Source organism: Solanum tuberosum, unplaced genomic scaffold, assembly GCF_000226075.1.
Source record: "Solanum tuberosum cultivar DM 1-3 516 R44 unplaced genomic scaffold, SolTub_3.0 scf00148, whole genome shotgun sequence".
Classification (NCBI taxonomy): Eukaryota; Viridiplantae; Streptophyta; class Magnoliopsida; order Solanales; family Solanaceae; genus Solanum; species Solanum tuberosum.
In genome coordinates this window covers 126,484-143,606 of record NW_006239071.1, presented here as the reverse complement: position 1 = coordinate 143,606, position 17,123 = coordinate 126,484, and the positions used below count along the sequence as shown (strand labels likewise).

Here is a 17,123-nt window from a genome sequence, read left to right as displayed (position 1 = left end):
AAAATATGTGCCTTCATAAACTATAAGCTCTCATTGATCAAAAAAGTTGCAATCAGAGTGACATCTATGTTTTTTATGACGGTGTTCAGCTTGTTTGCGCACACCTCGAATTTTCCACTAGGTGATTGCTATTTTCCATTAGCATAGGTACTAGATAATTTATCCACCAAGGTGGGATGAAATCACCTACTGTTTTTTGCTTCCATGAGATATAAACTTGATGGTTCTTCACCCACTTCGTTAATTACTTCGCCATTCCCTTTAATGCAGAAACGTGGCCTATTTTTTCTTCCCCAGTGGTATGTGAATTATGAATCATATTTGTTCTGTTTGGTTGTCTTGTTATAGTATTCTCTATTTCTGCTATGAGTCTGTCCTGAGTTTGCATATAGCCATTGTCAATATCACGCGCTTAACTTGTAATTCATCATATGCCCGTCATTAGTGAATGCTTCCTCGTAACTGTAAGAGAGTTGGCTGCTTAACTTCTTGTCGATTAACTTGACCAGGAAGCTATTGCTGGCAGATGCAATGTTATCTGCACTTCAGAGGACAACAGAAATCCGCAACCATCAGATGAAGAAGTAAAAATGGCTGACTATGTTTTCTACCGTGCTTTTGATGTTGGAACTTGTGCAATTTTGGATAAGATGATTGACAAAATTGGTGGGCTGGATGGTATGTGCCTCAGCTCCCTGGGTGTCCTCTCTTTGTGGTGTCACTACAGTATAAGTTTCATTTTAATGGAATAATATAAAGCTGCTTAGATTAATCTCTTATGCAAATTTGTTTACGTTTTGGTACAGTGAAGTATGTTTTTAACAGGAAAGAGAGTGAAAAGGCCAGTCATGTCCTCAAACTTGCTTCTGACAAGAAAGATAACAAAACTGCTGTGGAATATCGAACTAATGGGGAGTCCTTTGGGCTGAAACCACAGAATCATCTTGGTGCTGCCAAACTGAGTCATTTACTTGGAAAAAGTGATGTAGATGGACAAAATTCTCTGGTTAGACAGGATGCCATACAGAGAGATACTAATGTTTCACGTGTTAATCAGGAAACTGCTAAGGAAGTGAATTCTGTCCCTGGTGAGAAAAACTCACATGATTTGGGAGTTGCAAAAGCTGCTGGTAAATCAAGTCATTTAGTGGGAAGAAATGATGTAGATGCGCAAAGTTCACCTATTAGAGAGGATGCCTTACATGGAGATGCAAATGATTCTCACAATGAGCAGCAATCAACAATGAAAGGAAATGCCGCGCCGGTGCTGGTTGTTAACAGCAAAATAGCCACTACAGTTGTTCACAACCAAAATACTTCAAGCGAAGAAAATGCACTCTACACGGTTAAGAATGATAAAAAAGTTAATACGCTTTCAATAGAACTCGTAGTAGCTGGTGAAAGAGGAAAACCTTCGAAGGATCTAGGCATTTTGGACGATAGGCCTTCAAAACGAATAAAAGTAAATGGTTCTGTGACACTATCAGAGGACAAGGGTGGGGACAATGTACAGAAGTCCACTGTTTGCACAAATGACAAAGAGGTTATGGGAACAGGTGCTACTCCTTCTGAAGAAAGAAAGAAATCTGGAGACAGTAAGCTTTCTGGTGGACTGGACAAGAACATGCAGAACAGAAAGGATGGTGCTGCCTTGGATATCAGACCTCCAAAGAGGGCAAACATAGACTCTCTTAAAGTAAAAGAGGATAGAGATAGAAGTAACATGTCAATTCGTAAGCCTGTTGACAATATAGGCAAGTTGCCTAAGTTATCTGCTGGAATATCCCCCAAGGAAGTTGAGAGGATGGGAGGCAAGAGCCTCATAATCACGCGGAGACCCATTGCAGTAAGTTTTGCCTCGAGCAATGTCATTTTCTTGTGAAGTTTAATTTGTTGCTAGATAAAATTGTGCTTAACCTGTTCTACTTTATCTTTTGTGAATCTGGTGCTGCTAGTTTGATAAAGAACTAAATATTTTCTTTTTGATGATACAATGGTGGTATTACATGGAGTTGCTTACTTTTCCATGCCATTGAGAAGTTTTTGGACCAACTTCTCTTTGATTGCAGTCAAGCATATAAAGACGTACCAAAATCTCTTGAATTGAAGCAAGAGAGCTTTACAACATAACATTTCTTTTATATTTAGAGAGACAAGCCTCATAGGAGGTCCATGAAGTAGCATCTAATTTAACCTATACAAATTGTAACTCAATAGATTGGCTTATTTTTATATATAGAAATAAGAATGGGAGTTTAGTTTGGTAATGGGAAGGTGTTGAATGTCTAGGATTTAGGAATTGATGGAGATTAAAGAGTTCGTTCATAAGATATATGAGCAACCCATTGGTAATGAAGGGGAGGTTAAGATGGTATGGGTAGAGGGAGAAGTGTTACTCCCTCCGTTTCACAAAGAATGACCTGGTTTGACTTGGCACAAAGTTTAAGTAAATAAAGAAGACTTTTGAATCTTGTGGTCCTAAATTAAAGTTATGTCAAATGTACAAAATTGCCCTTAAATCTTGTGGTCTTAAACATGCCACGTGGAAAGCAAAAAGTAAAATGTTACCAAAAAAGGAAAGAGGTCATTCTTTTTGAAACTGACTAAAAAGGAAAGGAGGTCATTCTTTGTGAAACGGAGGGAGTATATTTTTTATGGTTAGAGTTCATCTAGTAGTGAGTCATGCACAGTTGGGGCTAAGAGGGAGAGGTGTGGAAGAGACGGTTGATATTAAAGTTACTAAGATGTAATTCTTTGCATGCCGCATCATGAATGTCATACCCCGAGGCTACCCCCTGGACGTAAACACAGGACCTAGGATCACTGAGTGACCTCAAGCTAATCCTGAGCTGGCATATCATAAGCATACTAAAGCAATCTGAATATAATGATACTATGCGGAAGCTTAAAACCATAATTTACTGAAAGTGGGGAATACCCAATACTGATTTGAATATATGAAAGACTATGAGTTTAATAACAACTGGAAGATCAAACTCAAAACGAAAATTGAATCTAGTACTGTGTCTGAAAAAGCCTTTAACTGACTGGAGTTGACTAGAGTTGCTGGGACATGCCCTAGCTAACTCTAGCAAAATTGAAAACTGAATAAAAAGACTAAAGTGTAAAGCATGTCTGTTGTCCTCGAAGTATGAGGACTCACCACTGAAGCTGTTGAACTTGAGATCGGGAACCGATCTATGCGTGATCTGGATGCTGAGTACCTGAACCTACATCATGAAAGGATGTAGCGCAGAGTATGCATCAGTACTTGGAATGTACTGAGCATGCAGGATATAAAGTATAGTTGAATAAAATACATAACTGAACAAAGCATACTGAGCAATAACATAATCTGAACTGAATGTAAATGCTGGAATATACTAAAGACTGAACTAAGTGCAATGACCAAGTACTAATTCTGAACATGACATACTGAGACTGAATGCTGAAGTATAACTGAAAATCTGGTCGAGTGCACTAGACTCTGACCGATGTATACGTCTCATCGAGAGGACCCAATATACCTTGCCAGGGGTATAAAGGCATGACTGTTCGATATATACTCCCCATCGAGAGGACCCAATATACCTTGCCAGGGCTATAAAGGCATGACTGTCATGATCACTAAAGCTGATGCCCAATAGAGGGGAACAAAGGGGACTGATAAACCTACGGGGGCACATAGTTTTGGGACTATGAGGGTACGCTGAACCCTAGTCCAACTCGGTCTAAGCATACTCCCAACTGGAATGTGTATGACACAACAAAATTGAAATACTAGATAGCTCAATGTTCTGACATGCAAATCTGAGAATGCAGCATTTAAATACTGACAATGAAACATTCTTAACTGGAGCATGTTTATCTGTTTAAACTGACCTAGCAAGTGTAATTCATGAACTAAAAGAATCTACACAACTAGGGTTCTGAATTTCATGCAAAGAACTAAGCAGTGATTTCACGAAAACATGATTATCTGATTAGGAATACTATAACAACTAATTCACAACGATTCTGCAAGGTTTGAGAAACACTAAGACTAAACATGATATAGAGAATCAAGAATCTGACTGAATTCTAGGGACCTAGTGGATGGAAGGAACCCACTAATGAAATCTCACATACTTGGTGATGAAATCTACGGAGAAATCCTTCGATATCGGGGCTGGAACAGAAAAAAACCTGTTGTGTTCTTGGAAGGGTTTGGGTCGCCACTTTTCTTTCTTTTGTTCTAAATTTGATGAATTTTTAGTGAATGAATCGCTTAGGGAAAGATCTGACTAAGTTACTAGGCTTAAACTGACCAAAACTACATAGTTTAGGGATCAAACGACGTAGTTTAAGTGCCCAACGCATAGGGGAAAGAACCAAAACGACCATGACTTAATTCTGACAAAGGCCACCCACGGAGGGACCTACGGTTTGTGGATTGACCTACCAACCGTAGGTAGGGGTCGTCAGTCAAGTTTGCCCGACATGGCTTCACTAAAATGAGCATAACTTTTTACTCGGAGATGGGATTTTAGCAAACTTGGTGGCGTTGGAAAGAGGATTCCATTATCTATCATTTTAGGTCATGGGCCACCTAATTCCTTTGTGCTAAGAGTTATGACCGTTTGAAGTTGACCCAACATCAATTTCCCTCTAACTGGCTGCTGACCCTCACCTACGATCAGACCTACGGTCCGTAGGTCCAACCATGGACCGTCCTGATGTGGGTGGGATCAAAGACTATAAAGATTTGGGCCTTAACGACGGAACCCCACCTACGGTTCGTGGTCCCACATACGGTCCGTAGGTGGTTCCGTTTGTACTGGCACCAGTTTTCTGAAAACTAGGATGTTTCTTTATTTTGAGATCCGAGGTGTTACAATGAAATCCTAATGGTATTTGAGAATTACTACACATTAGATTCACAACATTGCTGGGAAGGCTTGCACGCCCTTTGTCCTAAGTGGCTTAGGTGAAGGAGAAGGTAAAGTGGTGGTGATCAATGGTTGGAGATCACCGAGGGTGCATAAGGAAAATAAGACAACTTGGAAGATAATACTTCTATGCACTTTTGGATGGTCTTAAATGGGAGGAACACAAGTGCCTACCATTTGCATGCAAGGGAATATTAGAATTACTTTGAATTCTTTTCTTTTGCATATACGGTTTTGGTAGTAGAAAATTACCATTTTTATACTTGATTGGAACAATTTGTTTGAAAATTGTGGTCAAGCCACTTACTCAGTTAGTAAACAGATTTAACACCATTTGGTGTGATATCATTGAAACAAGTTTGATTTATTGTTTAAAAAACTAAGAGAATTAGGTTTGTGATAGGCTATGCCGTTGAATCTTATGTCAAAAGAAAAAGAGATATTGTGTTAGTTGTAACTTTTTAAAAGAATGGTACACCCTTCGGGGTGGCCCAGTGGTTTGGGCTTGGGACTTCCATGTTGGAGGTCTCAAGTTCGAAACCCTTTGGCAGGGAAAGCAAGGGGTTTGCCTTCTGGGTCGAGCTCGTCGCACCGTGCTTGCCTAGTGCGGGTTACCTCTCCTATGTGATTTGCGAGCTATTGCATAGGAGCGGGGGTTTTACCCTGTGCACACCCAAAGGGTAGCGGCTGCGAGTTTCCCTTGTCATAAAAAAAAAGAAAAGAATGGTGCTATATTTATCTCATTTTATGCGACACTTCTCCTTTTAGTCTAAGAAATGATACCTTTCTCCTTTTGCAAGCTATTAACTTTAATATCCATGTTTAACCATTAACGACAACTTGTTGGGACCCATATAATATATAAGTTCATTCTTTTTTTAAGGAGAGAATAAGACGACATAAGGAATACTCATAATCATTCATTTAAAAGGATAATTTTGGTTCTTTACATATTAAACATGTCAAAAGTCTTCTTTACTTATAATTTCGTACCTAGTCAAACATGAAACACCTTCACATAAAATGAACTAAGCCTTAATATTGTCTATTCAAAGCTTTCTACAAAGATGGTAGCTCATTGTTACTCAATCCACTTTCATCCCTAATTGCCGTCACCATCATTATTGACTTTTATCATCCCAACCACAACCATCGTTGCCGCTAATCACCACAAATAGTTGTCATCACTACTAGCCACCATTTTACATTGGTCACTGCCAAGTGCCAACCACCACCCAGCACCACCATTAGTCACTACTATATGCTGCTAACCTCCATCATCATTTACCATCACCATTATCACTGTCCTCCTCCACAATTATCAATTGTCAAAGACTCAAAGTGAACCACTACCATTAACTACTATTACTAGCCACCGTTACCACTAGATTACCTTCAACCAATACCATCAACCAACATATTCTCTAATCACCCACAAACACTATGAACCGTCATATTATTTTCTTTACCTTTTATTTTATCCTCAATGTGTGCTACTTTTACTTTTGGCAAATGTGATTATATTTTTAAATTTATCTAATCTTGTATCATGTCACATCCATCTTATCATCCACATCTTTGCAATATTCATCTTGTGAATTTGTTAAAACTTTAGCGGCCCAACATTCATTACCGTATGACATTTTTTTTTGATAACCAAGAAATTTGCCTATGACCCCCCCTTTGGACCAATTACAGCCTTCGAAACTCGGTGGATAATGGGCCCGCCCCTCTACCCTTCTCCACTTAAATACTGGGCTTTGCTTTGCATGGTGTGGGGCTTGAACCTGTGATCTAAGCCACAAATCCTCCACCTTTTGCCACTCGAGCTAGGCCTTGGGGGCTACCGTATAACAATTTTAGCTTATAGCTATTCTAGAACTTACCTTTTATGTTGTTGGAAATCTCTCTGTCGCATGACGCGACACATCCTGGTAACACTTTTCCATTTCTACTTATCCTCAATAGCCAAGCTTTTGTTTGACACCTTCACTTGTTTCGTCAACTAAAACAATATCATCCATGAATAACATATACCATGTTATCTCATTTTATTTTTTGTTGGTTAGTTTATCCATAACCTAAGGGTAAACTTGCTTCCTTTTGAGTGCTCGTCTTAAATGTGGTTGTGCCCTTTTGGGCTGGTCAGGCTCATTTGATACCGATATCAATGAGAAATGCAGAAGGAGAGCCTTGTCGTATCTGGTAAAGTTGTTGCCATATGACTGGGAAGTCATAGGTTCAAGCCGTGGAAACAACCTCTTGCTGTAAGGTAAGACTACATACAATAGACCCTTGGGTCCGGCCTTCCTTGGACCCTGCACATAGAGGGATCTTTAGTGCACCAAGCTGCCTTTCTTATGTTTCTTGGAACTGCTTGCTGGCTAGACCATTCACTTAAACAATTTAATAAAAAAATAGACACCATCACTTTCTCAAAGTTTCACTTTGAAATATGAACCATATTCTATTACATGGGAACATGATAAGTTCTACTGTGTTTAGTTCACCCTAGTGTATAGTTTACTGTTGAGTCTTAAAGTAGACTACTAGTATAATGTAGATCGGGTAATTCATGATGTGCTAGCTGTAGTTGAGTCCCCTTTCAAAAGCAGAAAAGTTGACGTTTGGAAAATAATGCCACAAGAATTAATCCTTTCCGCATCTCAAGGGGTCATTCCAAATCAGTTCACGTAGACCAGAATGTGCAGTCAACATCTCAGGATTTTTATTGCTTTCGGAGATATAAAAGAGATGCAAAATTCAAGTAATTATGGAGAGTTAAGATTTTAGTTCTATATTCATGTAAGACTCATAATTTTGTAAAAACTAGTTAGTGACTAATTATGCTTTTTCCAATGATGGGAAAAAATGGATGTTTACTCAAAAAATATTTGCCTTTTCCCTTTTATCATTTTTTGGACGGTGAAAGAAATGGATTTACTTGCTGCTATCTGGTGTATGTGATTATAATGTCATCATCCCTTTTTCTACTCTAGATTTTCTGGTATAATTGTTTTTTCAAGATCTAATTTTTAATTCGGATTCATGTAATCTGTTGTGAGATGACATTAGATTGTTGATATCGTACGGTGGAAATTTATGCTTCTTCTCTCCATCATGGCTGCAAATTAGTTGGTTTTGTTTACAATTTTTTTTTTTCAAATATCAAACTCATGTAACCCCATTTCTTGTTTATTACAGGAGTCGAGCAAGTGGTTCAAGGCACCTGTAAGTGTTCCTATCCTTGGTCCTATATTACTTAGCTGATTAAGTAACTCTGTCCGATATGCTGATTATTTCTAGGAAATATGTAACTCTATATATTTTTTGTTCTTTTGATTCGTGCTACTATACGTTGTTTTGTGAACTTCGATTATAATATTACTTTGTTGTAGTTATTGTTCCTTTTTTTTTGAAGAATGGTTTGTCATGCTATGTTTAGTATTTTGTCATGACTTCTTCACTTTTGTTATTTCTTTTCTCGAACTACGTTGATATGCTTTTCCTTGAGCTGAGGGTCTATCGGAAAAAAGTGAAAACCTCCCTACCCTACCTTTACATAAGGGATAAGGTCTGCGTACACACTACCCTTCCCAAACCCCACATGATTACATTGGGTGTGTTGTTGTGTGTAGCTTGTCTCATGTCATAAATATGTCATAAATATAGGTGAAGTTTTTTGAACAAATGGCTTGTTGTGACCTATTTGAGCTTAGAATTGTAACTTTGTTGTTTTTCGAGAGATCCATTAAATTAAGTTTTTCACTCCTACGCTGACATGACCTAGTTGATTAAAGATCAAGTTTGATGGCTCATGTGTTGCTTGACAAGGACGTGAGACCGCAAAAGGCGTTGTCGTGGAATAAGTGTGACCTCTACTGTAGTGATTGAGCTATCTTTGAATCCTAGGTCATTGTTTGGCCTGTTCTTTTGTTACTAACGAAATACAGTCGACAATGATGGTGAAAATATATCCTTAGGCTTGGACAACTTAATTGTATAACGATTTGAAGTACTCTTTTACACTTTATCTTTTATTGTTTATTCGAGAATTCTCTTCTCGGTTACAACATTTACTAATTAGTTTCTAATTTCTTTATGAATAAAAGCTATTGTGAATTCAATGTATAGGACTTTGAAGTTTGTTTTCATGGGTTGAATTGAAAATTTATTTGGTTTTGCTTTTTATTTTTTAGTTGTTGAATGCAATGTTACTCCACATGAGATAGCTAAGGGATCTAGGAGGGGCTTTTGGAACTTCTCCATTTCTTCTTGACTCTAGGGTAGCGTAAAAAAATATTTGAAGTCTAAAACTCCTTTAGGTTTATTGTATGTCAAAACCTTTCTATATTACATCTGAAGTATTTAGCCTCAAGACCACACATCAACATTAAAAGCTATTTATCCCTTGTTGCAATACAAAATCATTCAACTTGAAGTTGATAAAAAAAGAGGGATGTCACACCATACTACCCCCCCTCCCCCACCACACACACACACAAAAGAAGAAGGGAAGCTTTGTCCAGTGAATTTCTACTCACTATGAACCCATTCTCATGATATGCCTAATTTTCATGGGAGTGAGTAATGGAAGTTGGCTGATTGCTTATTTGCTTAGTAGTGACATGTGATTGTTGGATGTTTGGGGGTAGGGAGGAGATAATGTATTTAGAGCTGGCTCTAGAAAACTGGTTGGCTCTAGAAAACTGGGCTTTTTCAGATTGATGATGGTTTTCGGGTTAATGGATTAGCACAAGAAAAATGTTTTGTCTCAGCAAATAGTGCAAAGAAGAGAGCTTATTTTTTTATCTTTAAAATCTTATTAAGTTGCATGGAATGATTCTTTTGGATGCCCATAATATGGAACTCACTCATCACGAAAAACATGGCTTACACTTAATTCTTTCTTTTCTCATCTATTAGTAGTGAAATGAAAAATAATGATTTGATATTGTTACAGCTTGGTCGAATGGTAAGAGTATTATATGTGGTGTATGGGTTAGACACAAGTTATGAGTTATAATTTTGCAACAAACAAATCTAGGTAGCTAAGTGGAGAGGTGTAGAGGGGTGTGAATGTTATCTACCGAGTACCGAACCGTATGCCAAAGGTCCTTGGGATTTCTCGGTTATTAAAGGAAGAAAAATATATGGTGTGATTGATGCTTTTTACATAAAATATAGTGATGTTGTGTCATTACATCTTATTTCAATAATGTTGGTTGAGCTAGCTTTCCAGGCAACTTAGCTGTTCCATGGGGTGCCTGTTACCTACACTAGCACATGTGCACAAGTATGGGGTAAATACCTACCAAGCCGTGGGCATATGAAAATAAATCACCATAACATATTTGTTAACGAATTCTTGAATACCAAACTAACAGAAAAAGAAATCTATTAAAGAATTGAGTGAAAAAATTACATAGTTCGCTATTTCTTTGTATATGCCCATGTCTAATTGACTGTAACTTAACAATTAGAAGTTACCATCACGTGTGGAGCTAACTATGTGTTAAAAATTGAAGGTTTCCCATGTGTTGGAGCTATGTTTCACACATTAGAGTTAGCTCGTGCAACATTTCCTGCATAACGATTAGTGCCTTAACAGAGTGCTCATGCTTTCGGATAATACGATCTTTATATTATTTGATAGGTTTTTGTAGATGAATTCTAATATCCTTTTCGTGTTTAATAAGATGACATAAGTTTCACTGTTTTTCTTTCTTCTCTTATTTAGCCATGGGAGGAGGTGATGCAAACATCAAATGAGCAAGGGACCCTTATCTTACTAGAAAATTTGAATCCTGAATATACATCAGGAGAGGTGGAGGTAATACCCTATCACATGCTATTTAACTTTTGATAATATCTAGTTTGATTTGATACCTATTTTGTGATTTTTTGTATGCGAGTATATCATGCTTGCTCTGGGGATTAAGTGTTTTTCTTTAAGTTTTTTAAAAGTTTTGAGACGGAAGAGAAAATGAGAGGGAACTATGGGGATTTAAAGGTGTTAAAAAGGAGATAAAGTGGACCCAAAATCCCATGACCCATGAAAGAAACTTGCCTCAAATGACCTCCAATCTTGGAATCAATGCACTAGGGGTCCTTAGTTCTATAAAAATCTTATGTCATTAGATTATCTGGAGAATTTTCAATTCTAGATAAACGATTTTTTTTTTATATTTGATTGAAACTGGCTTTATTGCAGTGACATGGACAATGAGGATTCATAGAACCAATAACTTTGGTTGATAATGTTATACTTGTTGCACTTTAATCTCGTTTCCGTGTTTGCAGTTGAGCTCATTGAGGTTGAGAATTAGCCTTAATAGGTTAATTTTTTGATTTGCCTGCTTGTTGCCAAATCCATATTAAATTGTCAAAAAATTCCCTTTTTTGTAAGATGCGGAAGGGAAAAGCAACCGAGCCAGATGAGATCTTGGTGGATTTTTGGAAGGACGCTAGCGAGGCATGTATATGGAGTGACTAATTGAGTTATTTAATGTCATATTTAGGACGACTAAAATGCCAGAAGAATGGAGGTGGAGTACAATGGTTCCATTGTACTAGGATAATGGTGATATTCAGAATTGCAACAATTAAAAGGGTATCAAACTACTAAGCCATACTATGGAAGTTTGGGAGAGTGTGGTTGAGATGAGGATGAGGAGGGATGTGTTTATCTTTGAGAACCGTTTTCGATTCATGCCGAGGTGACCAACCACAAAACCCATTCATCTTGTATGGAAAGTGTTGGAACAATATAGGGATAAGGAGAGAGCCTTATAAATGGTGTACATTGACATGGAAAAGGCTTATGATAAAGTCCATAGGGAGGTCCTTTGGAGATAGAGATGTTTGGACTCTAGAGGTGTACCTGTGACTTAGATTAGGGTGATTAAGGATAAGGTACAATGGAGCTATGACCAGGTTAGAATAGTGGGTGGTGGCGCAGAATACTTCTTGGTTGTGCTAGGGTTGCACTAAGGATCATCCTTTAGCCCGTTCCTATTTGCCATGGTGTTGGACGAATTGACATGAAATATCCAAGGGAAAGTGCCACGGTGTATGTTTTTTTTTTTGAGAATGGTAAAGTTGTATTCATCAGCAATGAGGGTATGCTGGCAACCAAACAAAAAAACATTCAAAGGCCAAATAGTCATGATTACAAAGAGCCTATGAAATCTACTAACTGATCTACTTCATCTATACCCTCTTCTTTACACCAAAAATATAGAGTATTAATGCAGTTTTCTTTAACTTTCTGCATTGGGTTAGTAATATTCTTAAAGCACCTATTGTTTCTTTCCTTCCAAATTGACCACCATATGCAAGATGGAACTAGATTCCACCATTTTTTCTGTGTTTTACTCCCCCCTCTTCTCATCCAACAGTTTAGTAAGTCAGCAGTATGCTCAGGCACCACCCAAGGATCTTGAATAATGCTTTGAAGCATATACCATATCTGGGAAGTCACTCTACAGTGAAGGAACAAATGAAAGTGCCACGGTGTATGTTATAGACAGATGACATAATATTGATCGACAAGACGGCGGTCGAGTTTATGAAAGGTTGGAAGTTTGGAAACAAGCTCAAAAGTTTAAAGATTTCAGTCTTACCCAATAGAGGAAGCTTCAATCTTGGGTCAATAATTCAAGGAGACAAGGAGATTGACGATGATGTCGCACATTATATTGGATTGGGGTGGGTGAAATGGAGGCTCACCTTCAAGATACTGTGCAATAAGAATGTGTTGCCAAGGCTTAAAGGTAAGTTTTACATAGTGGTGAACGTTGTTGCGTGAGGCAGAATGTTGGCCCATAAAGAACTCCCATATTTAGACTTCAGAATTTGAAAGTAGCAAATGGATGCTCAAATGGATGTGTGGGCATACTAGGAGAGATATATTAGCTAATATAGATATATTTGGAATGAAGTTATACGGGATAAGGTGGGAGTGACCTTTGTGGCGGACAAGATTTGGAAAGCAAGGTTGAGATGGTTTCGAGATAGTGAAAAAGAGGTGCATGATTGTGCCGGTAAGGAGGTGCGGGAGGTTTGTTGTAGCAAGAGTTAAGAGAGGTAGAGTTAAATCGAAAAAGGACCGGAGAAGTGATTAGCTAGGACATGACACAACTTCAGCTTACCGAGGACATGATCCTAGATAGGAAGGTTTGGAGTCAAAGTTTAGGTAGCCAAGTGTCGCACTTTATATAAGAGAGGTAGGGGACTAACCTCCTCCCCTCCTATTCTCCTTATTAGTATTATTTAGTAGTCGCGTAATCTCTCTGCTGCTTAATTTACTTTGTTTCTTGTTATTTTATTGTCATATTTTTTTTTGTAATCCTGCTTCAAAAATATTTCTTTCGAGTCGAGGGTGTGTTGAAAACAACCTCCCTACCCCACATGTGGGATTACAATGGGTAAGTTGTTTTTACTTTTCTGTTCCTTTTGTCTTGTTTGAGAGCTAGGGAGAAACAAAAAGAGTAGAAAATATTAGCTTTCCTGATTCATTCAGTTTCTTCTTCATCTGCAAACTGTCCTAATTTAACTGACTGTTGTACTGTCATTCTCCATGCCCTTTGCGATTATGTATCCTACTAGGCAACTTACTATCATCCTTCTTGCCCTAAACACTTACGTTGTTATTATGAATGAAGAAGAGTTGTACAAGTTCCTTACTCACAAATCTAAGGTGAAGTAACCGTAACTGGTACAATCATAGAAATACCTCATTGTTTGGCTTCTCAAATATAATTGCATCATTGATGATTTTTTGTTAAGAAAGTTAAAAATGATGATGGAGAGGAGCACACGTTTTGATTCCATGAATGAAGAAAAGTTGCAGCCAAAAGTAAAGGTCTACTATTAATTGTTTGTAGTTTTTCTTTCATGGTTTGAGTAAATTCGAGCCATCTCCACAGAGAAGGACCATGTCATAGTTGGCTGTGATTTTCGTTGTATGTTGAGTCAAAAGTTTCTATTACGAATTAGCTTGAGATCTGTCGTTTTGGTAGCAGTAGTTGAAGGAAGAAACACCCTAATAGAAAAGTGAAGTAGCGAGACCCATTCTTTTGGTTATTTGAGGAAAAATCTTGACACGAGCTAAACGAGAGGTATTTTAGTCATTTTGTGATCTCAAATTAGAGACTTATGCCATGTTTATATTTCATGCCAACCATCAAAAGAGTTCGAGGTTGAATCAAAAGTTTACATAAATAAGAAGGGCTCTTAGTGGTCAATGAAGTGGTTGAGAACCTTGAGGTCTCAGGTTCAAAACTCAGTGGAGACAAAAAATTCTAGGTGATTCTTCCCATTTGTCCTAGCCTTGGTTGATGAAGTTACTTGGTATCTGTTGCTGGTGGGAGGTGGCAAATATCTCGTGGAATTAGTCGATGTGCGCTAAAGCTGGCCCAAACACCATGGTCATCAAATAAAAAAAAAAATAAGAAGGGCTTTTTTTCCCATGACATTATGATGTGACCTAGCGAATCTTATCTTGGTCTCCCCTACTTTATCTCATATTGCGTGATTCGGCTGGAAGAGCTTGGTGCATTTTACTGAATAAATATTTGAGCTTTGTATGTTTGTAGCTCATCCTTCTATGGTTCGACTTAACATTGTCTCATTATTTGACAAATATTAATTCCGACCAATAAGTTGTCAAAAAGAAAAAAGAAGTTAATTCCAATCAGTAAGTCATAATTTTTTGAAATTGAAGGCTGGATAGTTGATGGTTTCTATTGAATTTCTTGTGAAGTTCTCCCAGATTTTACTTTTAAATACTAGTCGCCCTTTATATTGGTACTCAACCTTTTTATCTTTAGCCAAAACAGGAAAAAAGGCATGGAAATAGAAATAGGAGAATGCTAATTGTGAGAGACAAGATTACATATCCTTACATAAACCATGACAACGAGAAGTATAATCTTTTTTGTATCGAGGAAAGTCATTCGCGGTCCAATAAAGTGCTCTATCATCTTCGGTCTCCTCAACATTGGCTATAGTGTTTCCTGATGATATTAGTATTTTGTTTATCTGTTAGGCTACCACTGTATACATGTATATTTAATAGTGATTTTATGTTAAAACACGGTTCTCTTCAAAGTAATTAATAGTGATTGAGATACTGTTTGTGCTCAAGAAGTGTTAACAAGAAAAGAATAAAGCTAGAATATTCTGGAAATTGTTTCTACATTGGCACCAAAGGTGGTGCTATTCTCTGTGCTCTCTTTTGAACGTCTTTCCTAGGAGGATAGTTCTGGTTAATAATATCACCTTTTCCATATTCAAATATGTCCCATTTCCCCTTATCCTACCCCAATTTAAAATAAACAAATTTTTTGTACCCCAAATTTTAAGAGTCTTTCCCTAGACTCCTTATCGAGGCACATATGCCAAACGAATTAAAATGGAGGGAGTACATTTTTATTTTCTTATTCCTATTCATTGAAACTTGATCGGTAATGTTTTTTTAACTATTAAATATATCATTTAACGAAATATATTTATCTCTATTGATGCTGATAAGGCACGTATCTTCCATACCTATTCAAGGAGGAAGAAGTGAAGAAAGATAGGAGAAGATAAGGATTGAGCAGTTTCTTATGGTTATTAACTATGAGATACTTGTCTCTCTTTGTATTTTCTATTGTTCTAAGAGATATGAGATACTTGTGTTTCTCTTTGTATTTTCTATTGCTTTTATCTGGTATAAAACCTCGGTTTCTATCAGATGCTCTGTTTATGATAGAGCTCATAGGCAATGAGGCTCTTGTTTTAGTGCCATGGTGCCTTTAGCACTTCCTAGGTGAGGCGAATCACCAACTTGGCAGTCATCTTGCCTTAGGGATTGAGCATACTTTAAATGAGCCTTTAACAACATTGTCCGTTGCCCTCCATCCTATTATCCCCGAGGCTTTTCCAATTTGTGGACTGATGTTCCTACCGAAGCTTGGAGTTCCCATGATGAGGCGGAGGAATTTTAAGGGGAAATTATGGTTTATCTGGTGAAAGAAAATGATTGTAATATGTACTATGCTCATAACATGCATTTTCCCACTGTCTCTTGTCCTCTTAAGTTTCCTATCTATCTGGTCTTATCCTTTTTATTAGCACCAACTGTTTGTTGGGAGGAGGCTTGCTTGTATTTTGTAACTTGTGCATGGCTGTCTTGTTGTACTGACATTTGTGTTGATAATGTTACAGGATATTATCTGGCATGCATGTAGGGAAAACTGCACAGCCAAAATGGTTCAGCGCACTGCTTTCTCTAGTCCGTACTATGGTATGTTTTCAAGTGTCAATCTTTCTGTATACATGCTTCCACTAGTTATCTTATGGGAATGTTTTTTTTGTCTGTCACAATCATATATGAGTTTATGTTTCTTCGTTCACCCTTTCTACGGGAGACTGGGCAGCTTATTGAATAAGAAACTGTGCTTTATGATCATGATATGTCCTGTGTATTTGCGTTTGACATTATGTCTTGTAATTTGGTAGGTAGAGCATTAGTTGCATTCAAAACAAGAGAAGCAGCAGAAAGGGTCAGTAAAAAGCTGACTGAGGGATGCTTAATGATGTCAAATCAGAGGTATTTATATTCAAGGTTGTTTTGGCAATAAATATTGAACACACTTGAGTGTCCTTCTGAATTTTAGGATGAGTATTCAAAGCGGTTTGTTTGCTTAGTTAGATTGGTTAGAATAACATCTTCAATTTTTTTTTTTGGCAAAGCTACTTCCTAAATGCTTCCACATGGTACTGTTTTGGTACTTGTGAAAAATGTAGTAGACTTGTATTGGTTTTTAGATGATTCGTGAAATATCGAGTTCCAAACCTACTTTCCTGGGAACACCAATGCAGATTTTGTTTTTCCTTTATTGTGTAAACTGAATTCAGTACATGACACCAAATATACAGGACTGTTCCCATCCAAAGCAGTTCTAATTTAATATTGTGTCGATGCTTTCCAATCTCTTGCCATTCAGAAAATTTATTCTGATCATTTGATTCTCTTGTGGGTTGTTGAACATTAAGACTTGGACTTAATAAGACTTGGTCCATATCTTCTAATCTGGCTGGTGGGGTGGGGTTTTGCGGCGAACTAGAATGATCCTCTTGTGAGTTGTTGAACATTAAGAGTTGGACTTAATAATACTTGGTCCATATCTTCTAATCCGACTGGTG

General features: G+C 37.6%; 1 protein-coding gene across 5 annotated transcripts in view; it reads left to right on the top strand.

The window, feature by feature from the left end:
* The window catches only part of LOC102582649 (uncharacterized), a 28,502-nt gene that overhangs the window by 6,372 nt on the left and 5,007 nt on the right, over positions 1-17,123 (top strand). For all 5 annotated transcript variants that reach the window (XM_006352250.2, XM_015310884.1, XM_015310888.1 and 2 more), the window contains exons 3-8: positions 510-678; positions 807-1,846; positions 8,133-8,159; positions 10,669-10,761; positions 16,143-16,221; positions 16,437-16,527. In XM_006352250.2, coding sequence (XP_006352312.2) covers positions 510-678; positions 807-1,846; positions 8,133-8,159; positions 10,669-10,761; positions 16,143-16,221; positions 16,437-16,527 — 1,499 coding nt within the window. The remainder of the gene's footprint in view (positions 1-509; positions 679-806; positions 1,847-8,132; positions 8,160-10,668; positions 10,762-16,142; positions 16,222-16,436; positions 16,528-17,123) is intronic.